General features: G+C 37.2%; 1 protein-coding gene across 1 annotated transcript in view; it reads left to right on the forward strand.

Annotated features, from left to right (window-relative positions):
* Window positions 1–26910, forward strand: part of ARHGAP42 (Rho GTPase activating protein 42) — a 309795-nt gene that overhangs the window by 273335 nt on the left and 9550 nt on the right. Inside the window, exons 13-22 of the mRNA XM_025358156.1 lie at window positions 536–598; window positions 1566–1640; window positions 2334–2418; window positions 3102–3160; window positions 6530–6635; window positions 15039–15198; window positions 16370–16514; window positions 17946–18326; window positions 18705–18861; window positions 20855–20917. Coding sequence (XP_025213941.1) covers window positions 536–598; window positions 1566–1640; window positions 2334–2418; window positions 3102–3160; window positions 6530–6635; window positions 15039–15198; window positions 16370–16514; window positions 17946–18326; window positions 18705–18861; window positions 20855–20917 — 1294 coding nt within the window. The remainder of the gene's footprint in view (window positions 1–535; window positions 599–1565; window positions 1641–2333; window positions 2419–3101; window positions 3161–6529; window positions 6636–15038; window positions 15199–16369; window positions 16515–17945; window positions 18327–18704; window positions 18862–20854; window positions 20918–26910) is intronic.

Raw genomic sequence — 26910 nt, forward strand, 5'->3', positions numbered from 1 at the left:
GCAAAATGAAAAATAGAGCATGGAGCTTAGAATCAGACCCGAGTTAGAAGCCTAACTCTAGAGCTTAAAACTGAGAGCAGTGGAGGTTTTCACCAACCCAGGGAATCATCTTGAGACTGCAGAGCCTTTTCTCTACCTGATAATAGTTTGAGAATCATGGGAAAGGATATGTAAAAGGCTTTATATTACAAGTTTCAATACATAATAAGGGTTTATTCTTATTGCATTTGCTCCTATCATTTGAAAAAAAAAATAACACGAAGTAAAGGAGTAATGCTATTTTTTGGAAAAGTGGATCAGATCATTGTAATACACTTTCTGTGAAGGATCTTGGCAGGTGGATACAATAACTGTGAGGGTGAAGTTCCCTCCTCTACTTCTACCCCAAAATAAAAAGTCAGCTTCTAACCAAAATATTTGAAAAACTCAGTAACCTCTCTACTGTTGAGACATAAAGGGTCAATGAACAGAGCCAACTGAAGTGGGGATATGAGTTCAGCATAAACACCTAATGCGATTTCTCTCTTATTTTCAGTGTATTTGAATGAAGCAGGGTTCAACTTTGTGAGAAAATGCATTCAAGCTGTGGAAACAAGAGGTCAGTGTTGCCTGATCAGTATAGCATTCCTGTCATGTGTCTCATTCTTACATAGAAAACTCTCAGAGTAGATGAATCAATGAAGATGTATTTGGTCATTAACATGGATTAATTTTAAGAGTGATATAGATGTATGTATCAGTATACAAATAGTTATACCTTGAGCTTTAGTTTACTAAAAATCAAGCTTTAAGCATACTTCTTTTTTAGATTTTTTTCTAATATAGCCTCACTGTACTTTTTATTGATAAACTGTGCCTTATTTATTACTGCAAGCACCCCTTTGATTTTTTTTTCCATTGATTGAGAAGGTAAGATTCTTAAGGAGCTTGTCTTCGCTCCCTTCCTTCCTTATATACTTTCTTTTGCTGATTTGTCACTGCCAGAGCTTTGGCACCTTTCTTTACTCTAATCATGACCTCTGTCTTGAAGTCCACTCCAGTTAAATGTTGGACTCACTTCCAGGAAAATTTGGCTAAAGCAACATTCATATTGGGCTTTGGAGTTCCATAAACTTATATTTAAATTTTAAGTGCTGCCACTTCAACGTTTTGAGAAGTAGTTTCCTTGAATTCTCTGAATCTGTTTCCTCATCTCTAAACTGAAGATATAAATGCCATAGGACTTTTCAACGTGCAGGAGGACTCCATGACTCTGAAGAAATAGAACATGAGTAATACTGATCATCCCTTCCCATCTCCATTGCTTTTTTATATTCAAATACTGGTGAATAGGCAGCTACACTTTGCTACTTTGAAGATCTTCAGAGACTTTCAAATCACTGTTCAGTGTCTGCTCTGAGAAATAGAAGTCTGATGGGTGTTTCCAGGATAGCTTTGCTAAAGTTGTACTGTGAAATTGGATAAGTAGCTTTCAAATTTTGTTAGGCATATGTCTGAGTTTTTCACATTCTGTACTTGCCAAGCTGTGTCTCAAGCCATTTTCTTGTGATTTTCCTTCCTATTAGGTATCACCATTTTAGGACTCTACCGAATAGGAGGAGTGAACTCCAAAGTTCAAAAACTCATGAATACCATATTTTGTAAGTTTTGGATGAAGCAACTTACATAAGTTTTGTGTTCTTATAGGTAATCTAAAGTATAGGCTTCTTTGACTAGTGTGACTTTGAATATTTTCAAATAATATTTAAAGTTCATATTTATATTCAGTTTTTAATGTTTATTTATGATAGATGAACAATGAGAATTTGAGGGGGCATATTTATAATACTGTATTTTTTTTCTCCCAAGTGTCCTTTGGTAAGCTAGAGATACAATAAGATGCATAGATGCTAGCTAGAGTCATTTGGAATCCTAGCTCAGCAACTTACAGGTTTTGTGACCTTGAGTAATTTGCTTAATGTCTTTGTGTCTCAGCCTCCTTGTTTATAAAAATAGGGATAATAATGGTACCTGCCTCTTAAGAGTTGTGAGGATTGGATATGTTAATCTCTGTAAAGCACTTAGAAGCATGCTGGGCACATGGTAACTGCTCTGTCGTGTTAGCAATTAGCAGTAATTTCATTTAGGACACTTATTTCATAGGATATATCTTTGAGTTTTAGTGTCAGCTTTTTATCAATTCACACAAACAACAGTCCTAACGTTAACTCTTTGCATTCTAAGAAATGAAGACCTCTCTCTTTTGACCTACTTATGTTTGTGCCCATTTTTCATAATTGCATAAGGAATATTTTGAACTACACAATTTAAACATCTTGTTTTATTATTTCCAGCTCCTAAATCCCCTCCTGATATTGATATTGATATTGAACTGTGGGACAATAAGACGATAACGAGTGGGCTGAAAAACTACCTCAGGTGAGGAGGGTTTAACTCCTAGTACTCTGGATGCAGTCTCTGACTCACCCCTTGGGTAGTAACCGTGTGACTTCATGGAGCCTGTGTCCAGAAGCTTCACTCGGTAGCTCAGTTCCCTCACAAAAGGTGAAATAGCATGACATGGTAAGATTTACATTTAGTGTTCTGGAACTTGTACTTGATTTTTCCAATAATAATTTAAAAGACTATATAATATTGAGTACTAAATTAGTATTTGTTGTTTCATATGAAGTTTGTATATGGGATTTCTATGTACTTTTTAAAATAACAAATTGGAATGGAAAGTTGTGTTGTTTTGTTTTTTAACTATTGTTCCCATATTTGTTCCTCTGGTAAGATAATTCTGACACTGAAAAAATTGTCTCCCAGTCTCCCCTCTTAATACAGTCATGGAAAGAAACACTAAGTACTAAGTTGCTAATACAGTCATGGAAAGAAGTACATTGATGTCTTCGAGATCTGCGTTTTAGGTCTCTCTGTGGCCCCACTACTGGAACTTTATCAAACTGCCAAATCACCCAGTTCTTTTATTTACTTATTTATATATTATTTTATTTTTAATTGATGAATGACAGTCACCTGATTCTTAAAGAAACACTTAAAGTTTAGGGGAGAATAAAAGATACTACTATTCTAACATGTGCTTTACTTCTCTGTTGTAGGTGCCTTGCAGAACCACTGATGACTTACAAGTTGCACAAAGATTTTATCATTGCTGTTAGTAAGTATACTTGAATCACATACACTTTATAATTGATGTAGTTTTATGCTGCCATACTTAGGCATATATTACTAGTATCAGCTAGTGAAGATTTTTTTCAAGTATTGCTTAAAAAGTTGTTAATCTGAGCTGGGCACGGTGGCTCACACCTGTAATTCTAGCACTTTGGGAGGCGGAGGTGGGCAGATCACCTGAGGTCGGGAGTTCGAGACCAACCTGACCAACATGGAGAAACCCTGTCTCTACTAAAAATACAAAATTAGCTGGGCGTGGTGGCGCATGCCTGTAATCCCAGCTACTCGGGAGGCTGAGGCAGGAGGATCGCTTGAACCCAGGAGGCGGAGGTTGCGGTGAGCTGAGATTGTGCCATTGCACTCCAGCCCAGGAAACAAGAGTGAAACTCCATCTCAAATTAAAAAAACAAAAAAAAAAAGTTGTTAATCTGATATTTGGTAATTTATAATGTGGTTTAGAAGCCAATAAGAAATTGCAGAATTAACTGAAATATGTTGACACTTAGACCTCACTGGGTAACAGTCTGGTGATTAGAAAGAACCATGAGGAATTATTATTCTAATTTCATCTTATTTGAATGACAAGTATCAGTTTCTTATAAGATCAACTAAGCAGGACTCTAAATATGTACAGACAATTATGTCCCTGCACATGCTCATGTACTATATTCCTCAGTCTGGAGATGAGTCAAATATTTTTGGCAGACAGCAGGCACTTCCATCAGTCCCCTCTCCCTCATATTTTATTTGCAATGATCACATTTATGTCATTTGTTTTGATCTGTGATTGCCATCATGTGATATGAATAGATAGATCAATTTAAAATATTAGCAGGAAGAGTTGACATGTGCTATATGAGAAGTTAGTAACATGTATTTGTAAACCATTGAGACTGAAGTGCCAGGTACCATCTGAGCCCATCACAACAACTTGTAATAATTAAGAGCTGGCATTTCATTGTTAAGATGTATGAGGTGTGACTACAACCAGATTATTTTTCACAATCCAAGAAAGAAATTAGTTGCGTTGGTTTATTTGCACACATTGTAATGTCACAGGAAATGTGTGCTGATAAAAGTGTCAGATAAAATTGAATGGCCTCGGTTTTCAATCCAGCTTTTATGACTAACCACATGATCTCCTATAAATCTACACTATTTAGTTTTCTCTTGAAGCTCTCCATTCTACCTCCTCTTCATAGAAATCTTTGTAGGACATATAGGACCAGAGAAAATATATAATCTGACCTCTCATTCTATGAACTAGGAAATCAGGACCCAAAGTGGACAAATAATATGTACAATGACACTAATAAATTCATGGCAAAATCAGGGCTGCAAGCCGGATTTTTGTTTTTTTTTTTTACTCTTAACCCAGAACCCTTTCTTACAGAAATTTTGCTTTATAACAAAGGAAATTTGAGTTACTTGGCTAAAATGACTCAATGAGCTTATTGTTTCAGTACAAGCTCTTGGTCACAAGTTTTTTCTCCATTTGCTTCTGTAGCAAATGATAATTATATTATAATAATAATATTCATGACCATGATATTTAAAATATAATCCTTATATATATGAACTCATCTTTTGTCTGGACCTAAGATAGCCATATTTACTAGATGCTAAGTTAAGAAAATTAGGTTATTTGGTTTCAAGCAGCAGAAGTCCAGCTCAGTATAAAGGGGAAGTTATTCAGATCCTAAGAGATATTTCAGTGTATTCCTTGGCAGAACAGAGGTCAGGGTTTCCATGAGCCTGCAACCGGGAACTGCCAACTTGGGATTTGACATTTCTCTACTCACTCTTTCCTGAGGATCTCTCATCTTTGTTCTCTACTGTATTTCTGTCATTCTCGCTTTCCTTCCCAGTCAGATTTTCTTTTTTTTTTTTTTTTTTTTTTTTTTTTGTGAGACGGAGTCTCGCTCTGTCGCCCAGGCTGGAGTGCAGTGACCGGATCTCAGCTCACTGCAAGCTCCGCCTCCCGGGTTTACGCCATTCTCCTGCCTCAGCCTCCCGAGTATACGTTTGGTCACTTCAGCCCTGATTTTACATTGTCTGCCTTTTCACATAGCCAGCAGTAAGATCAGATTTTTGATGTCTCCATTCCAGTTGCTAGGTTAGACCTCATGTTTAGCCTGAGCCAGGCTCTCTCTTCACCCCATGTCTAAATAGCTGCTCCCAGGTGAAATGGTAATCCCATAATGTGAATCCTGTGAGTCAAGGCACTTTCTGGAGAAAAAATTTGGTACAGTGGGGAATCATCCTAGAATTTATTTGCCGCAGTAAGAGAATGTTAAATGAAGCTTTCTTGTTCTGAAATGTTAGACATTTCTCTAGCAGACATGCCAACATCTTAGCTTTCACTTGGCAGACTACGCTTGCCATAGATGATTCTTATATTTTACATTTACTGTTGTCATTATGGGCTGAAAATCTGTGGGGCTTATGTTTATGTAATAATGCTAACATTTCAGAACAGTTCTCCTGTATTGTCTTTATATTTGTAAAATGAGAGGAATGCGGGGCTTCATCTGGTCACACTGGGTTGAATCTCTAGGAGCTTTCTATGGGTGTATTACCACACTACTATGAAGAAACATCCAAGACTCAGTAATTTATAAGAAAAAGAGGTTTAATTGACTCACAGTTCCACATGGCGGGGAGCAACTCAGGAAACTTACAATCATGGCAGAAGGTGCCTCCTCACATGGTGGCAGGACAGAGAAGTGCTAAGGAAGGGGGGAAAAGCCCCTTATAAAACCATCAGATCTCATGAGAACTCACTCACTATCATGAGAACAGCATAGGGTAACCACCCCCATGATTCCATTACCTCACCTCCCACTGGGTCCCTCCCACAACACGTAGGGATTATGGGAACTACAATTAAGATGAGATTTGGGTGAGGACACAGCCAAACCATATAAATAGACTAATACGTACTCTAGTGACTGGCACATTAGGAAATCTATAGCAGTTGCTGTGGTCATTCACATATCTAAAAGTTTGATTGTGTCTTTAGGTAGTAAAACCCAAGCAGGTGATGAGTATTGGTTGTATCAAAGTATACAGTTCAGTGGCTAAGAGCATCTGTGTGGAATCTGTAGAACTGGGCTCCTTTGGCTTCTCTACTTCCTAACTTCATGACCATGGGCGAGTTACTCAACTTCTGCAAGTCACAGGGAATGATAATGATGGTACTACATGAAGCAGTGCCTATGAGGCATGAGGGGTAGAGGTGGTAATTGTGATTAGATTACTAATATTTACATTGAATGAAATTCAATTGAATGCAATTAAATGCAATTGAATTGCAATTAAAACTTGAACATTTGCAACCTTTTTTATGTAACAGAATCTGATGACCAGAACTACAGGGTGGAGGCTGTACATGCATTGGTGCACAAATTGCCAGAGAAAAACAGAGAGATGCTGGACATCTTAATAAAGCATCTGGTCAAGTAATTCTCTAACTTACATTGTTCATTTAACTTATTGTTCATCTGTTAAGTTTGTTCATGTCTTTTTAAAGTGTGTGATGATGTTATAATATTGGTATTATAATTAGAGTCCATTGAATTTGCTTAAAAATAGTATGGCAATTTGTTTTTAAGATATTTCTATATGAGTGTGTGTACCTGTATATGTTTATTTGCATATAATTATGCAAATAATTATATCCTTTGCAATTGTTAAACTAATGATGAAACAAGTAGATGTGTCAACTTGAAAATGAAGGAGTATATAGTTTTTTTCCTCCCAATTCTTTTCGGTGCATTATAAGCAATGAGTTTGAAGACCAGTGCTCTATACTACTAAAGTCAACAGGTTCCCCTAGGTAAAACTAACACTTAACTGTGAGATTCCCTCCATGTATTCATTATTTCACTTGATCTCTGGAGATTTTTCTAACTTTGCTGCTAGTTTATTCATATATTTAAAATCTCTCTTTGTAGATAAATACTGTATTAGCCAGAGCTATCTGCAGAAACAAAAGCAATAGTGTCTGTGTGTGTGTGTGTGTACATATATTTAATATATATGTAAAGAGATAGAGATTGATTGATTGATTTTAAGGAATTGGTTCACTTGATTATTGAGGCTAATAAGTCTGAAATCTGCAGTGCAGGCTGGCAGGAAAGAGTTGATATTGAAGCTTGAATCCAAAGGCAACCTTGAGACAGAATTCCTTGTTACTCTGGGAACTCAGTTTTTTGTTGTTGTTGTTGTTGTTGTTGTTGTTGTTGTTTTCCTTTTAAGACCTTCAACTGATTGGATGAGCCCCACCCATATTATGGAGGGTAATCTACTCTACTTAAAGACTACTCATTTAAATGATGATGTCATCTGAACAAAATACCTTAACAGAAATATCTAGGATAATCTTCAACCAAATATCTTGGTATCATAGCCTAGCCAAGTTGACATGCAAAATTAATCATTATAAATATTATATCTATCTACTATCTATCTCTCTATAAATTGAAAGATACAGAGAGAGAGACAAACACATATTTAAGCCCAAAGTGAATTTGCCATGCTGCTGGAAACAAATGTCTAAATCCAGTTTTAAACTTACTTAAGAATTTCCTGTAGCATTATTTAGTAGAATGAAGGATTAATCATTTTATTGTAAATCATGGTACACATTAAAATGGGAAATATTTCAATGGGAATATTTAATGAGTACCATATTTCCCATTTTAATGAGTACCATGATTTACAATAAAATGATTAATCCTTCATTCTTCATAATAAGTAGTAACCCAATTTATGCTCATTTGAGCCATATACATTTGAAATACAACTTGAGTATCCCAAGTCTGAAAATCAAAAATTCAAAATGCTCCAAATTCTACAACTTTTTGAGTGCCAAGATGTTGCTCAATTATAATGCTCATTGGAACTTTTTGGATTTGGGATGCTCAACTAGTAAATATAATGCAGATATTTTAAAATCTGAAAAATATCTGAAATCCAAACACTTCTGTTCTCAAGCATTTTGGATAACAGATGCTCATTCTGTAGTGCTACATAAACATATTCATAAATCTCATCTCAACTTGCAGGCTTTTAGATAATGTAAATCTTCCCCCACATACCCATTACCACCACCACTATTTAAAATAAAAAGGAAATCTACTAGGATCAACATCACTTAAAGTTCATCATTAACTATTGACTCATAGCAGCACTCCTTTTAGCTAATGAACACAGGACTTGCTATGTTGGTCAGTATTAGTTTTGAGTTGTGTGAGCTCTTCATGAAATTTATACAATTTATTAGACATTTTCTTGTTGGTCTTCAAACTAATTTTCTAGTAAAAGCTTTGAAAATGTCCTTTGAAAATCCACATGTGTGTCACACAAAATATGTTTGCTTAATTATCCAGAATAATAGATTAACACAAGCCATACCCTTAATATGACTCTGTGTGGCTTTGGCACAGGCACTAGCACAGGAGAGTATCTGGCCACTAAAGAATGCTTAAATTACTTTGCTCATCCTTCCCCACCATTCCTGGCTTCTTTCTTGAACTTTCAAAAGGTCAAACCTTGCTCACCAAAAAGCAGCTGTGGAATGTGCATTCAGATCACCACAAATTTACTTATAAAAACAGCAAACAGCTAATAACACTCTTGATCCCTGGCAACCTTTCATGGCTGAAAAAAAATTAGGACAATCAACCTAGATTGGGATTCTAAAGACTAAAGGACTGATTCCAGATTTCCATTAATTAAGTCTGAGAAACAGTATAAATCATTGATTTCTTCCTAAGAGTCCTTTTGTTTGCTATCTGTGGTGTTTTCTTTGATTCTCAACTAGTTTTAAATATTTAAAAGTGTTATTAAATTACAGAAAAAAATTGTGGGGGGACTTATGTATTCATTAGGAGCATAACATTTTAGAAAATTATTATGGAATTTCTTTTGAATGTAAAGTAAGAGTGAAAGTTGATTTCTCCTAAATGAAAATCTTTTCATTTTACACATGGATATTTGCTAGTGGTATTACATTTGCCAGTTGATGTTTTTAATTCAATAATATTCAGGTGACCAATAATCCTTACTCAGTGCAAATGTAAAACTAAACAAAATTCTTGATTCACTGTTTGGAAAGCCCACTCAGGAGCGCATGACTTTGCTTCATGTATTTGAGTACTTTGTTATTAACTCTATATGTTTATAATTGTTATATATTCCTGTTAGATTGACCCTTTTTTTTTTGAGACAGAGTCTCGCTCTGTCACCAGGCTGGAGTGCAGTGGCACGATCTCGGCTTACTGCACCCTCCATCTCCTGGGTTCAAGTGATTCTCCTGCCTCAGCCTCCTGAGTAGCTGGGACTAGAGACACGTGACACCACGCCCAGCTAATTTTAGTTAATTTTTGTATTTTTAGTAGAGACGGGGTTTCACCATATTGGCCAGGATGGTCTCTATCTCTTGACCTCGTGATCCACCTGCCTCAGTGTCCCAAAGTGCTGGGATTACAGGCATGAGCCACCACACCTGGCCAGATTGATCCTTTTATCATTATATTTTATCTTTATCTCTAATAGCATTTTTTTGTTTTAAAATCCATTTTGTATGATATTGGTATGGTTCTTCTGGCTTTCATTTGGTAACTGTTTGCATGATACATCTTCCGTCCTTTTACTTTCAACCTTTTGTATTTCTGAGTCTAATGTATATCTACTGTAGAAAGCATATAGTTGGATCTTATTGTTTTTTAATTCAGTTTGATAATCTCTGACTTTTGATTGTATTGTTTAATCCATTCACATTTAATGTTATTCTTGATGTGGTTGGACCTATATCTACCATTTTTCTTTTTGTTTTCTATATGTTTCATGTTGTCTTTGCTATTCAGTTTTAATTTTACTGCTTTCTTGTCCTAATAGATTTTCTAGGGCTTATCATATAAGATAATCATATAAGATTATCAGAATGTACTTAATTCATGTGAGCTATAGAAACATTATTTTTACATAGTTCTATTTCCTCTTTCTCCTTTTTGTGCTATCATTAATAAACATGTTATATCTATATATGTTATATCCCAACAATCCATTGTTATCCTTATTTATGTAATTTTATGCCTCTTAGAGATGAAGTTGAGGGAAGAAAGAGGAGCAAGTACATTTATAGAGTTTGATACATTTATTAACCTTCTTATTTACCATTTTTTAACCTTTTCATTTGTTCCTATAAATTTGAATTACCATCTAGTATTACTTTCTTACTCCACTACAGCTTTGCTTTATGCTTTTCATTTGTGCTGTTACTGTCAAATATACTACATTTTTAAATGCTATAGGCCCAACAATATAATTATTAATACATACATATTATTAAAATTGCATTTTAAAATCAAGAAAAGGAAGGAGAAGAAATATGTATTTATACTCTTTTAATTACCTAATTACCTACATTGGGTTTTTTGTTTTTTGTTTTTTTATTTGTTTGTTTGTTTTTACATGTGCATTTGAATTACAGTCTAAGGTCACTTGCTTTCAGCCTGAAGAATGTCCTTTAGTATTTTTTGTGATGCAGATCTGCTAGCAATAAGTTCTCAATTTTTGTATCCTGAAAATGTCTTTATTTCACCCTCCTTTTTGCAGGTTAATTTTGCTGGATAGAAGATTCTTAGTTGGCAGACTTTTTTTTCTTTAAGCATTTTGAATATGCCATCCCTCTGCCTTCTAACCATTATTGTTTCTATTGAGAAATAAGCTTATTGGGGTTCTTTGTAGACCCCAGTAAGACTTTTTCTCTTAATGCTTTCAGAATTTTCTTTTTGTCTTTGGCTTGTGCACTTTTACTGTGATGTGTCTTGCTGTGGATATCTTTGCAGTTATTCTACTTGGAGTTTGTTGAGCTTCTTGGATATATAGATTAATGTTTTTAATCAAATTTGGAAAATTTTCAGCCACTATATCTTTGAATATTTTTTTCTACTTCTCTCTTTCATCTGCTACTGGTACTTCCGTTATGCATTTATGAGTGTGCTTAATGTCACAGATTTTTTTCTGATGATCTATTTTTCTTCATTTTTTTTTCTTTCTCTCCATTCCTCAGATTGCATAATCTCTATTGATACTTCAAGTTTACTGATTCACTCTTCTGTCAGTTCTAATTTAGTGTTGAACCCCAGTAATGAACTTTTCATTTCAGCTGTTGTACTTTTCAACTTCAGTTTTCATTTGGTTCTTATTTTTTTTTTTTTTTTTTTTTTTTTTTTTTTTTTTTTTTTGAGACGGAGTCTCGCGCTGTCGCCCAGGCTGGAGTGCAGTGGCCGGATCTCAGCTCACTGCAAGCTCCGCCTCCCGGGTTCAACTTCTCTCTCATTATTGACATTCTCTATTTGATGAAACATTGCTACCACACCTCCATACTTCATCTTTAGACATGGTTTTCTTGAGGACTTTGGATATATTTATGACTTCTTTGAAGTCTTTTTCTGTTTAAATCTGACATTTGGGTCTGCTCACAGGCAGTTTTTATTATCTACTTTTTTCCTGGTATACCAGTCACACTTTCCTGTTTCTTTGCATTGTCATAATTTTTGGTTGAAGACATGGCATTTTAGCTACTGTTTTGTAGCAACTAATACTGATACTAATACTGATCCTCTCTTGCTTTTATTGTTGTTTGCTTATTTATTTAGTATCTTTTCTCTTTTTTTTTTTTTTTTGAGACAAAGTTTCACTCTGCCACCCAGGCTGGAGTGCAGTGGCACAATCTTTGCTCACTGCAACCTCTGCCTCCCAGGTTCAAGTGATTCTCCTGCCTCAGCCTCCCAGGTAGCTGGGATTGCAGGCACTCACCACCACACCCGATTAATTTTGTATTTTTAGTAGAGATGAAGTTTCACCATGTTGGTCAGGCTGGTCTCGAACTCCTGATCCTCAGGTGATCCACCCACCTTGGCCTCCCAAAGCGCTGGGATTACAGGTTTGAGTCACCGTGCCCAGGCTAATTTAGTATCTTTAGTCAACTATTTTGGTGAAGTCTATTTCCTCCTCAGTGTGAAGCTTCTTCTATTATCTCTTCAGGAAATGCAGTCTTGGGACGTGACCACAGTCACCCAGGGATAACAGTAGTTTCGGGAGAGTTCTGTTTGTTTCCTTAGCAGGTCTGTAAAGCTGTCTGCTTCATTTGGTATCACATCCAGCTTGTTAGTTTTCACTAACTGCTAGTAGACTGCTCTGTTGTTTTTGACAATACCCTAGAGCATATCCAGTTAAATTACAGCTCCTTGCCAGGTCACTTAAAAAAAAAAAGTCTTTGAGATTTGTTATGATGCTAAGAGGGCTCTTTCTGTCTCTTTTCCTAGTTATTTCTTATGATTTAGCGAGAGAGTCAAGAGTTTTCTGTTCATATGGACTCCACTCCCTCTGGTAAAATCTTTGACCCATTGCTCTCGGCACTGGCTGAGGGAGGTAGTCCTGAAATGAGGGAGATTTTGGCACCAATATTCTTGGCCTGCTGCACCTCAGGTAAAGGTATCCACCCTACATGTGTGGCTAGTTGGAGGCAAAGAATTCTCTGGGTTGCAGAGGCTGAATTCCCAGTGAGTGCCTTTTCAGTTGCATTCACTGGGAATTCAGCCTCAGCAACCCACAGGTAGAGGGCCTGAGACATGCTCACAGCCTGCCAAACCCATGAGATACTATATTCTTTGACTTGGGGCTGAGAAAAGAGGGAGCCTTGTCTTCTTGGCCACATTTGCCCAGAGTGGAGTTTCAGTCATATTGAGCTGGGGGTGGAAGAAAGAGGGAGCCAGTTGTACCTCAAAAGCCACAGACTCTTGGCTTTTCTTATTGAAAATTAGTAGATTTTCTTGAACAAATATTTCTTTATTCTTTAAGTTTTTTTCTAGAGACTTTAAGTGTTTTTGGGTATGGTTTTAAATAATAATTTTTATCCATTATGATTTTTTGTCTGGGTATTGGGTCCATGGGGGCTCCTTACATTCTACCATTTCCATAAGCAGAACTCTTAAGCATATGATGTTGGTTTCTTTATGTGTAAACTCCTAGATTTGAAACAATACAAGTTGACAGATCCTGATATATATTTCCTCTTTTAATAAAAGAAAGGGATATGTTCCAGGAGATAGCAGTGGGGTATCAGCTCCCTACATGAGTTGAGGGAATAAGTTGTAGAACCTGCTGAAATGGTGAGTAGTGGGAGTCTGTAACAGTTGAGTAGCCCAGCAGAAAGAAAACTCAATGAAAAGAAAATCAATCGTCAACATAATCCATCTTCTGTGCAATGTAGTCATGAACCCACCGCAAAACCAAGTTTTTCAGATTCATAAGTTTATTCTTAATGAGCTTAATATTAACTATATTCCACTTTATTTACATTATGGGAACTATGACATTTTAGCAAGAGTGCCTAAAGCTAATTTAATTTCAGGGGATAATATTATCTTGAGATCATATATGATTTAATTTATTATTTCATTTAATTCTCGCAACAACCCAACATGGGTTGTTATATATATAATTTACAGATAAGGAAACCGAAACCTGGAGATATTAAATAACATAAATGAGCTTACCCAACTTCCAAGAGATGGATCCAAGCTCTGAATCTAGATAGGCTTACTACATTTACATACTACTTTCCTGAGTAGATTTTCTAATACATATTAAGCAATTAATGTATAATATTTGATTATATTAAAAGGAAACTTGGAATGAAACTCTTCTTACTTGAACTAAATGCTTTCTTAGCTCGTGCTCTCTATAGCATAAGGAAAACGTCAGTCAGCGTGGCAGCCTTCTCTTCCTATTCTGTGACAGGAGTTGCATGGATAGTCTAAAATCCTAGATTTCCCATAAAATCTTACTTTTGGTTGTAGAATGCAGTTTGTGATGCATGGTCAGTCTGATATAAACATAATCTTGTGTTATACTAATAACCTGACTTGGAGTAAGATAGAAAAATGAGTAGTTAAACTAAAAGATAAGTCAAACGAATGAGGTATCCTCTAAAGAATGTATCTAATTTCCAGAATAAATTAGTGAACTAGTCAAAGTCATTCTTGATAGTTGCTAGGATTACTTTGCACAGGTCAGTGATATCAGAGGTTTTTTATTTTATTGTCAAGCAAGCAATGATGCTACCGCATCTCCTTGTCTCACTGTTTGCCTAGCACAGCACCCAACACTAGGGAGGCACTCAGGGAAGTTTTGGATGGACGGATGGATGGATGGATGGATGGATGAAACAGATGAAGGAGAAAGAAAAGAAACATGTATTGGTCAGTGATCTATCCCAGGAGCTCAAGGAACCCATTGATTTGCAGTCAGGGGACCTGAATTGAAACAGCACCTCTGTCCTGAATTTGTTGTGACCTCAAAATACATGTTTCTTTAGGAGCTTCTGGGATTTTAAAAATTTGTACAATAGGAATGTCTGACTTACTGGGAAGATTAAATATAATAATATGTATGAAAATTCCTGGCAATAGGTTCTCAATAATGTTTGGTGACTCTGAATATAATTGCCACCAGTCTACTCTTAACTGTTTGTTCCAAAAGAAGTATGGTAGTGTTGAAAATAACAAGCAGCTGATCATCTCTCTAGGGTAATTGTACTTGATTTAGGAAAATAGAGTTTTTTTTTCTTTAATTTGTTTTGTCTGTAATTATGTTTTATTTGAGTTAATGTTATCTGTTTACATCTTTTTAGGCCATACTCCAAATGCCAATTGGAAATGGCTAAAAGTAGGACAATTTGCCTATAATGGCATAGTTTATGTTTTTTGCACCACAAATTTGATAGAAGAGACTATTTCATAATTTTGAAACATGTAACTTAAGATATTTTTGTTGCTCGTTATTTGCAGAGTATCACTACACAGCCAACAAAATCTCATGACTGTCTCAAATCTTGGTGTCATATTTGGCCCGACTCTAATGAGAGCACAGGAAGAAACTGTGGCTGCTATGATGAATATTAAATTTCAGAATATTGTGGTGGAAATTCTGATAGAGCACTATGAAAAGGTAGGCTGCGTTTTCAAGTGGAAGTGTCAAGTTTTATATCTTGCTTTTATAAAGGAATTTTGCATTTGTATCATCTATGAACTTTACAGGACAATCATTTATTCCTATAAAATGTAAAAAGCTCATAAGTTTTGTATAAATTACTTCTTAATGGGGACTTCAATTTTCTTTCCTTGTTGTTGAGTTTTTAAGTGCTTCCCAAAATCCTTCAGTTAGATGGTTTTCTTTCCTTCTACATAATTGACTTCAGAAGGTTTTCTTCTTTACATTGTATGGTAAGTTTATTACTCCTATGCAGAAAACACTTTAAAATCACTTTGTGGTTAGGTCTATTTTAAGCTTCTCTTTGTATCCCTTTGAAATCAAACTCTTAATTATGTAGAGGTAATGTTCTAACTAAACAAAAGAAAAAAATATAGGGAACAGTCTTGAAGTCTTCTCTATATCTAGTCCCTAAGGATTTCTTGAAAAAAGTGAGATCTTAGAATAACTATGAAAATGGGAAATTTTGAAAGCTGAATTAGTTAGAATATTAAGCAAATTGAGCCAATTAAGGTCTAACAATTTGGAATCCTTTTATCTCTGATCTGGTCCTTGTGAGGGAATGACTAAGGCCCTCTCCTCCCCTGGGTCCCTTCCCAGCACCCACAGAAGCACGCCCTTAGTGTCTAAGGGCACAAGCTCTCTCACAACGCAAGAGCACATGGCTGTGTCCTGTAGCTCTGCTCCATACCTTTACCTGCAGTTTGCCACACTCCTTGACAGCTCAGAGCCAACAGCATGGCAGCATCTTCTCCTGAGAAGCAAGGAGCCATTCAGTGGAAGAAATGATACAGAATGAGCCTCAGTTCCTCTCAGGTTATGTTTTTTCAGAGTATGAAGGTGGAAAGAGAATATTACAATAAAAACCATCAATATGTCTTGTTCATATTTGGAGGGTTTCTTAAAGTTATTGAAAGATCTTCTAAATTTTACTTTTGGGAAATGGGAGAGAATGAAAAAGAAAACCCAGTGAAAGAAAGAATACTCCAGATAAATGGAAAAGTTACAATTGCTCTAGCATACTTATTTTTTGCAGCTGATTAAGTAGTGTATAGTTCAAAGCTTATTTTATGATGACAGTGGCAATATCACCCTTTTATTGACCATGGTCTGTTTTTCTTATATGTAGATTTTTCATACGGCTCCAGACCCAAGCATTCCTCTTCCTCAGCCTCAGTCTCGATCTGGATCCCGAAGGACACGAGCAATCTGCCTCTCTACAGGGTCTAGGAAGCCCAGAGGGAGGTATACTCCATGCCTGGCTGAACCTGATAGTAAGTGCACCCGGCCTTAGGGAGATGCTTTCTTCATTCTTTAGTTCAGCTGTACTTCACTGTATTGGTAATTAGGTAGAAATAGAAGATGTTCACACTGATGTTCTTACCCCAACACCACCTCTTTTATCATTTGTATATTCTCGTCAATAGTTGTACAGTTGCTTGGGGTAAGCAAATTCATTATTGATACAAAAGGAAAAAAAGAAAAAAGGGCTCAAGGCCCTTTTTTCTTTAGCTGTGATTAAGTACATTGGGTGCTACTTTGTAGCAGGTTTTGTCCTATTGTCAAAGTGGTAAAGAAGAAAGGAAGATAAAGTCTGACTGAAGCTGTCATTTTCTTCCTTCCTTTCACATTATGTTCTCAAAGCATTATCTCTTGGGTATCAGTGTCTGAAAGAGAAAAGATAAAAAGCAACAACACACATTATCATTAACTTACAATTCTGAGCCAAGCCCTCAGTGATGTGGGTGGCACCTTGAGACCATGGCACGCATTAAACTGTGGCCGTTCTCATTTTATTTTATACTCCCCACTCCAATTTTTTGCCCACAGTCAATATTTAATAGAAAATAGTCAATAATAAGTATATATTTTAAAATAACTAAAAGAATGTAATTGGATTATTTGTAACTCAAAGGATAAATGCCTGAGGAGGTGGATGCTCCATTACCGTGATGTGCTTATTTTACACTGCACACCTGTATCAAAATATCCCATGTTCTCCATAAATATGCATACCAATTATGTACCCAGAAAAATTAAAAAAAAATAGTTTACTAATTTTTAATTGAGACATATATGAATGAATGTATTATTATGCTTTATCTGATTTTTCTTATAACTTGCTTTTAGGAACATTAGAAAATAAAACCAGCAAAATAGCCAGTTTCTTACATTTCTATATTCTTAGCAGGAAAGGAAAAAAGCCTTTGAAAATTGAGGGGGTGCCTTTGAATGAAAGAAGGCTGAGTACTTCGTGACTTGGAATCAATCACCTATGATCAGAAAAGTAAAAGAAAGCAGAAATATGTTTTTACTATATCCCCTTTCATTGATTCCTTGTAATATCGTGAAGGAATCTTATTTCTCTTCTGAATTCTGTTTCATAAACAAATTTTGCCTGAATTCAAGTCAACCCACTTATACTTAGAGAAGTAAAGTTATTACCTAAAGGCAGGTAGTTCATAGGTACATATATAATCTTCCTGAAATAGTATTGAAAAATACGTTCAACAAGTTCAAATGCATATTTTAAAGTCTTTCTCCAGTACCGAGGACAGTTCTCCATACTAGGTAGGGGCCTACCACTTAAATGTGGTCAGGTGGCCACAGAACACATGGTAAGTTGGAGAACAGAAGGGTTTTGGTGATGCTGTTATCAATAGATAGTTACAGTTGCTTTTTTCTCTCTCCCTCCTACTCCTTAGGTGACTCCTATAGCAGCAGCCCAGACAGCACACCTATGGGGAGCATTGAGTCACTCTCTTCTCATTCCTCTGAACAAAATAGCACTACAAAGTCAGCTTCCTGCCAGCCCAGGGAGAAATCTGGAGGGATTCCTTGGATTGCAACCCCATCATCTTCCAATGGACAGAAAAGCCTTGGTCTCTGGACAACTAGTCCTGAATCAAGTTCTAGAGAAGATGCAACCAAGACAGATGCAGAATCAGATTGCCAGAGTGTTGCTTCAGTCACTAGCCCAGGAGACGTTTCCCCACCCATAGACCTAGTCAAGAAAGGGCCTTATGGGCTTTCAGGACTGAAAAGAGCTTCTGCTTCTTCTCTCAGATCCATCTCTGCAGCTGAAGGTAAGGCAGAATGGAACTTGTACAAGATGTCATTGTCTCAGTGTCCCTTTTGCTGGATTATTTAGCATGGTTAAGCGGGGATAAAGTTAATGGTGGAGAAACTAATGATGCTTATCTACTTTGTTCCTGTGCTTGGATTTTACAACCTAGGCACTGTGACATTTTTCCTGAATCTTTCCGTGTCTGTGAAGTGATGTCTTTGTAATTACTGTAGATTTTGATCTCCCTGAGTGATGGGTTGCTGTGCTCGAAGAACATTCTGTACTTTCCCATTTGGGCTCAGAGAAAAATGCTTCCTTTTGTTATGCACATGTACTGTGTTACTGCTATTATGTTGTCTAATAGCACCTTACCTATTTTCTTGGGCTTTCTTTTTAGGAAACAAGAGCTACAGTGGATCTATTCAAAGCTTAACTTCTGTAGGTTCCAAGGAGACACCCAAAACTTCACCAAACCCAGACCTGCCTCCAAAAATGTGCAGGAGATTAAGACTAGACACTGCCTCAAGCAATGGCTATCAGCGTCCTGGCTCAGTGTAAGTGAGTGTTTGTATATTTGCTGTGTCTCCCAGGGGTACAGAGAGGAGCTGAGCGTTTCAGAAGAACTCTTGGAAATTCCACAAGTTGAATATGTCGGGAATGCTTTATCTATAGAGTGGGTACAGTCCACTTCTGTAAGACTCTATTCTTTTCTATGAATGATATGGAAGTCTTTGGATGTGTACAGAATCTCACAGGGCAGCACTTCAAGCACTTTCCTTTGAAGCAGAGCTATGACTTAATTCGAGGAAATGAAAATGGATGTATAATACAGTAATTATAGCTTTGGAACTAAAAGTGTTCCTGTTAAAAGCTAAACATCCATCTCTCAGCTGAAGAGACTGCCACGCATTGACCATAAACCAGGTCCCTGCTCTCCTCACTGTTTTAAAGCAGTGTCTTTCTCCCTTCCATCCTACACCCCCATATCTGAGTCCTCACTGATTTAAACCAGCTAGTAGAGAATGAGGAATACGAAAGGCAAAAGGGGGTACTTCTCATCAAAGGAAATGATGCAGAAGTGTAAAGGCTGATAGGAGAAGGGTACATAGACATGAATAGAAAATGGGTGAAGACGAACAATGGAAACCTGGCTAAACAAGTAAGCAAAATCTGGAAATAAAAAGTTTCTCTCCCTTTCATTTTGTTTTCCTGACATTTGCTGAGAATTTCCTAATGCCATCTGAGCCATTACTGGATGTCTTTACATGAGTTATCTATTTTAAGGTCTGCAGTGTCCTTTTGAAATGGGTAGTATAAACCACACTTTAGAGATGATGAGAACTGATGCTTTCTACTGTTTCCAACCTAGGGTTCTCTGACTTCAATTCTGTGCTCCTTCTGTTTTACCATCTCCATTTTTAACATGATGGCATGCTTCCTGACATTTTAATTATTCATTAAAAGTCCAGTAAGACATTTTACTAAGCCTGTTTCTATAGGAACTATGTCATAAATTCATTAGTTCATCCTTTTCTCTGACAAGAACCTTTTGGTCGCAGAGCATGTTCAATGTACACTATCTCTTTTGGTTGGAAATCCAGTTACAGTGGTATAGGCGAATATATTTGTCAATGTGTCTACTCCCCATTGTGTGTAGTTCTACCCATTAAGGGAAAGAAATGTTAAGCCACTATATCAGGGAAGATGAGAGAATATAAACTCCATTCTTTGTGGAGGAAAGAGAAGAGTTTCTGTTTGTGATTGGAAGGATAAAGTAGACATTCAAATGAGGAAAGTGTGTGTTCTATATTAGATGTAAAATGATCTTTGAGATAATCAAATGACTTGGCTCTGGGAGAAGAGTTTGTCAATTAAAGAAATAAGATAGATTTTTTTTTAATCTAGCTTAGAATATCAAGGAATTTTAGAGAGTCTTCCAGTAAATATAGAAACTCTTTCAATTCTTTTCAGTCATACCCGATAGTCTTACCTGTTCAATTAGAACATATCCTGTCTGCCTTACCCTTCATGATTTGAAACAAGATGGAAATCACAGATTTGTTTATTGGCCATATTTTCAGAGTTTGCCCTTTTCACTTTACAGACATATGTTCACATATAAAAAAAATACATCAATAGTGTTATAATTAGTGTTTTCTTAACTAAAAGAGCTTTTGTCATGTTGATTTGATTCTTTGCGTCTTCACTTGTGGCTCCACAGGAGTCAATAAGGTGCTGCTGGGAGCAGAGTAGACAGAAAATGTTCCTTTTACTGCTCCCGTGGTTTTCTGAGATAAAAAGGATGAGGACAGTGAGATCCCCAGAGGAAGTAGCTGTAGGTTTATTACAGTCTGGTACTCTGTAAGCTGGAGCTTAGATCTAAAAGTCTCATTGACATTAAAGGTTAAAACAATTAAAATTCCCTTCTAATTCTGGCAATCGTTGACAACCATTTTTTGTCTTGTTTAACTGGTAATCCTGAATTTCACTTTGAGCAGAATGAGTGTGATTGACTTCATAAAACTTGCATTTTAAATCATTTTTCAGAGTGGCAGCAAAAGCTCAACTGTTTGAAAATGTGGGTTCACCTAAGCTGGTTTCTTCTGGGCGGTAAGTTCTCAAAACCCTTAAATGCATCTAAAAAAAAAAGTGGCGACATTGTTGCTTTGTATTGACACGACACTCTCTGTGACAGCTCCGCCTCTCCCACTATGCAGATGGTCAAATTTAAGTCCACTGGCCCTTCACAGGAAGTCATGTCTGTAAACAGCATTTTCATCTCAGATTGTGATAGTGATGTCTCATTTGCTGAAATCTTCACAGAATAAGGGCTCTAAACACACACATTTCCTAGAAGATAAAAATTGCTATAATCCTTTATACATCTTTGATGGCAATCATTTTAGGAACACTTTTCAAAAGCAGGTTCTTGATTTTTAAAAGTTATATAACTTTCTGGAGGAATCATCATGGACATCCATTGAAAAATATGGTTATTCTTAAGGACCACTGAGATGTTGTAGAGTTAATTGCCCAAGGAGACTTTGTTTTTAGAGTACATAATTTCATTAGGGGTTCTCAGATTTTACATTCCGTTCCATTATTAAAAGGGTATGAGTTGTTACATCTTGCTCCTACTAATGTGCTTGCTTCTAAAGTTCCTGCTTTACTCTTCTTGCTTTCAAATTTATTCTTCTGATCTACATTGGGCTTTGGTTTTTAATATGAATAATGGAATTTCATAAAGGCAGGGGCTTTTCATTATTAATATTTTTTTACTATCAGCTGCTAGTACAGGTAGGAGACACAATGCCTATTGTTGAAAGAGCATAAGGCCGGGCGCGGTGGCTCAAGCCTGTAATCCCAGCACTTTGGGAGGCCGAGACGGGCGGATCACGAGGTCAGGAGATTGAGACCATCCTGGTGAACACGGTGAAACCCCGTCTCTACTAAAAAGTACAAAAAAACTAGCCGAGCGAGGTGGTGGGCGCCTGTAGTCCCAGCTACTCGGGAGGCTGAGGCAGGAGAATGGCGTAAACCTGGGAGGCGGAGCTTGCAGTGAGCTGAGATCTGGCCACTGCACTCCCGCCTGGGCAACAGAGTGAGACTCTGTCTCAAAAAAAAAAAAAAGAAAGAAAGAGCATATAAATGAGATAACAAACCTTGATTTTTCCTTTAGATGTACCAAGACATTTTTGAGCCTCCCATGTCTGGCTAATTGAGGCTGTGAAGTAAAGGAATCACAGATATTGTTGTATAGTTGTTGTGTAGTTCCTCTAAAAGTTGTATAGTTCCTCTAAAAGTTATTTAACCAAAGAATTTTTATCAACCTGTAAAAGTATGTGGACTTTTTCAGCAAACATTTATAAAGTACCTATACAGTACTGGGCATGGGATAGTTATTGAGGATAACAATAACCTTCAAACTCTTTTTGGTTTTGTTCAAAGCCCAGTGAGGGCCCTCAGGTATTAGGTTTTTTTAACTGCATGGAGTAGAGCCACTTTGGTCTCTTCCTAGAATAATGGTCAGTGCTTAGTATTTAAATAGCTGAGCCAAGAGCACGTGCACCTTAGCTCTGTCAGCAGTGACTTTATCTTCTTCCTTTTGACCAAGGCATGGTGAAAACTAAGCCCCATGCATGTCACAGCAGACATCATTGCTCTGAGATTGTCTTGATTTTTAGGCCTTGGTGTAAGGGATTTAACCTTGCTACTTCTTCTGTTATGCTACATAGTTGAACTGCTCACTAGATGGAGCCCTTTTATTAGAAAGCTCTAAAAAGTCAGCCTGTTAAGCAAAAACTCAAGTAATCATAATCAAAGAGGTAATCCCATAGAGCTTTAAGAAAACAATCTATGGATGAAGTAAATCAGAAAGCCGTCATATAATAAAAATACACTCAGATATTCAACAGTCAAATGATACTTCTTCTTTTTCTTCTTCTTTTTTTGTTTTTTTTTGAGATAGAGTCTCACTCTGTCACCAGGCTGGAGTGCAGTGGTGTGATCTTGGCTCACCGCAACCTCTGCCTCCCAGGTTCAAGTGATTCTCCTGCCTCAGCCTCCTGAGTAGCTGAGACTACAGGCACCCACCACCATGCCCGGCTAATTTTTGTAATTTTAGTAGAGACGGAGTTTCACCAGGTTGGCCCGGCTGGTCTTGAACTCCTGACCTCAGGTGATCCACCCACCTCAGCCTCCCAAAGTGCTGGGATTACAGGCGTGAGCCACTGAGCCTGGCCAATTCATACTTCTTTAATATCTTTTTACATTCTGAATACTCTAAATCAACTTTTAATGGGCATCAACATAAACTTAGAGCTCACTCAGCTCTACCTTCAGAGTCACAGTCTGTCAGTTCACAATACTGCGATTTGTGTCACAACTTTTCACTGAGATAGGCACAGGGGAACATGAATGAACTTTAGGTCAGACAGACCCTAGTTCAAATTTTTAGTTCACCACTTTCTAGTTCATGTAACCTCAGAGTTAGCAATTTTGGGGAATCTATTTTCTTTATCCATACAATGAAGATCATAATTCTCAGCTTGCCACATTGTTGGGAATGTACGCAATACTGTGTTTGAACACGACAGGTGCTCTGTAGATGGCTTCTACATTAATAACTATTATTATAATTATTGTTGAAACGGCTTGCCTAAGACACTCAAGCCTCTGATTAATATATTAGTAGTATTTAAACACTAACTCTTAACAGTTACCGGATATTCTTTTGTACACTTAAATAAAACTGAACAACTCATAGAAGTTGAGGGAATTTCCCAGACCCTCTGCAATGCCTGTCTCATTGTTTTTTCCCTAAGGAGCTCAAGGTTACCCTTGAATTAGACCTTGAAAGAGATGGAAAGAGTAGAGGCAGCAGGAAGACTAGCCATATTTGGGAAAGAGACCAGTTGGGAGATTTTAGTGGATGGCCTCGAGCAACAGAAAAGTAACCCCTCTGGCATTGCCACAGGCACTGCAGGTCATTGAACACATGAGTGATCTAATCAGCCATGCACCGGAACAGATCATGTTCCAGGGGGTTGTGAGGGGGAGAGAACAGTCAACCATTTAAGATGGAACTGGTAAGATTTAAAAGGCCTAGCCGGGCGCGGTGGCTCACGCCTGTAATCCCAGCACTTTGGGAGGCTGAGGCGGGTGGATCACAAGGTCAGGAGATCAAGACCATCCTGGCTAACACGGTGAAACCCCGTCTCTACTAAAAATACAAAAAAATTAGCTGGGTGCGGTGGCGGGCGCCTGTAGTCCCAGCTACTCGGGAGGCTGAGGCAGGAGAATGGCGTCGGCCCGGGAGGCGGAGCTTGCGGTGAGCCGAGATCCGAGATCCCGCCACTGCACTCCAGCCTGGGCAACAGAGCGAGACTCCGTCTCAAAAAAAAAAAAAAAAAAAAAAATGTTTAAAAGGCCTGAATCAGGAGAGTAGCAAAGGGATGAAAAGCTCTAAGGAGATTTTTATGGATAGGATCAGGATTGGGCTACTGTTTTGATGCTAGGAGTAAGGGACAGGAAAAGAAGTTTCCAAGTCTCTGAGACAGTGTTGGAAAGAATGGTGGTTTCGCTTCTGATCTTAGCTTGTGCGTATGTAGGAGGAAGGGAAAATTTTGGCCATAGGGTTTGAGGAGGCTGTGAGGGCCAATGAGAGGCAGTTAGAAAGGTGCAGCTGGAACCAGGAGCGAGCATGGAGTTTGATGCCATTTAAGAAACTTGTACACAGCAATTACACTGTATAGGTGAAGGTGAGGGTACCTAGCAAGGGGGGCTTACTAAATGAAAAAGAACAAATGGCCAAGCATTGGTCTTTGGGGAATGGTTTTATTTAAGGTTCAGAAAAAGAAGAATGGACAGCATGAGAAAGCTTGGCCAACAGTGGTAGAAGCTGCAAAAAAAAAATGATTTAGGAGATCAGGAGAGGACACTGGTTTTAACTCCTAAGACATCACTGGAGATCAGTAAGAAAGCAAGTTCACTGGAATGGGAGGGGCCATGCTGCAAGACTTGTTAAAATGAAGATTCCAGGGTTTTACCATAGACCTTATAAACCACAATATCCAAGACTGAGGCCTTGGGAAGCTGCATTTTTGTCAGCCTCCCCAAGTGATTCTTATGTACGTGAAAGTTTGAGAACCTTTAGAATAGAGAAAAATGTCATAGTGCCCGGCACAGCCCTAAGCACACATTGGTTATTTACAATTGTTTTCCTTAACCTATAAAATCCCTTTAAGAGCCAAATGTCACTAGGCTGTGTCTTACCATTATAAAGGCATATGGAAAATAGTATCCTTAAAACCTTCACCTGGGTCTCAGTTATACTCAGAGCAGAGATCCACTGTACAGTGGTATAATCAGGCAATCGATACAAATATGCTTTGAAGGTTGAGTTGAGAATTAAAAGCATAGATTGAGAATTGACTGTCTCGTTCATTATAAACAATCAAATGTTTCTGTTGTCAAATTTTAAAAGACAAATATATTTTGCTTAAAATTACAAAGGACAAAAAGCTCAACAAAGTTTTCTTGCCCAGTGAGTTTGAGTTTTTATAAGGCTATAAATCACTGATTTAGAGCACAGTTACATATGTAAGACACACACAAGATGCAGAAATCACCATAACACATATAAGCAAAAAAAAAAAAAATGTGATGTTTAAAATAATAATTTAATGATTTTCCTTTAGAAAATGTGAAAACTAATGAAGAAGTATGTTAAAACCACTTATAATTTCATCACCTGAAGAAAACTTAAAATTTGGTGCACAGCCTTCTAATCTCATCTGTGGCAGTGGCTCTCAAACTTCTTCATCTCACAACACCTTTATAAACTTAAAAGATCATGAAGGATCCCCAAAGGGCTTCTGTTTTTATGGATTACATTTATTGATATTTACTGTATTAGAAATTCAAACAGAACATTTAAAAATATGTATTTATTGAAAATAAGAATAAGCCTATTACATATTAGCACAAATAACATAATTTTGATGAAAAATGATATTTTCCAAAAGAGTTGAACTGTTTTACATTTTTTCAAGTATCTTTAGTACCTGACATAATACAAAATAAATGAATTGTCATACACGTTCCATTAGCTTCACAACAGTGATATCTTAGGCTCGTGCCTGCCCCTCTATCTCCCCTCCACAAGTTCTCTTGACCACGCTTTTGAAAACTACTCCTCCGTGATAAACACACAGAAAAGGACACATGGGTGGGGATGCTGGGAGGGTAGAGGAGTTCACTGTATTGTTGCTATCATAGTGCCCAATGCACAATAGATGCTCAATAAAATTGTTGAATGAGTAAATAAAATATACATTTTTAACATAAAAAATACTTTTTTACTCACTTTTTCACTTCATTTTCCATGGAGTTGCAATATGCATGTCTTTGACACAAGCAGCTTTAACTGTACAGGCTCAGGTGGAAATTCTTAGCATTGAGGCGTTCAGTATTACTTAGATATTTAAGCTGGAAACAGCCAGTGTTTGTTGGGAAAAAAATCTATGAAAAGAACATGTAATTAATGTTAAGAAATCTGCAACTAGGCTGGGCACAGTGGCTCACCCCTGTAATCCCAGAACTTTGGGAGGCCAAGGTGGGTGGACCACTTGAGCCCAGGAATTTGAAACCCTGTCTCTACAAAAAATACAAAGCATTAATTGTCACGGTGGTGTGCACCTAATAGTCCCAGCTACCTGGGAGGCTAAGATGGGAAGATCACCTGAGGTCAGGAAGTCAAGACTGCAGTGAGCTTTGATTGGCCTGAGCAATGGAGTGAGACCCTATCTCAAAAAAAAAAAAAAAGCAAAAGAAAGAAAAAAATCTCCAACTAGTGCCCAAGAAACAAATGCAGTGTTTCTTGGTAAACTGTCATGGGCAATTTAGGATTCTTGCCAAGAACAAATTTGTAAACTTTTTGTCTTACACATTAACATCGTTTCATAGCATGAGTTCTTCAATAGCATTATCTATAGTTGCTGCATAATACTTCACTAGATTGGTGTGCTCTAATTTATTTTTTAAGTTCTCTGCCGATGAATACTTAAGATTGTTGTGTTTATTTTTAATTTCCAGTTTTATAT

The sequence above is a fragment of the Theropithecus gelada genome, chromosome 14, assembly GCF_003255815.1.
Source record: "Theropithecus gelada isolate Dixy chromosome 14, Tgel_1.0, whole genome shotgun sequence".
Lineage (NCBI taxonomy): Eukaryota > Metazoa > Chordata > Mammalia > Primates > Cercopithecidae > Theropithecus > Theropithecus gelada.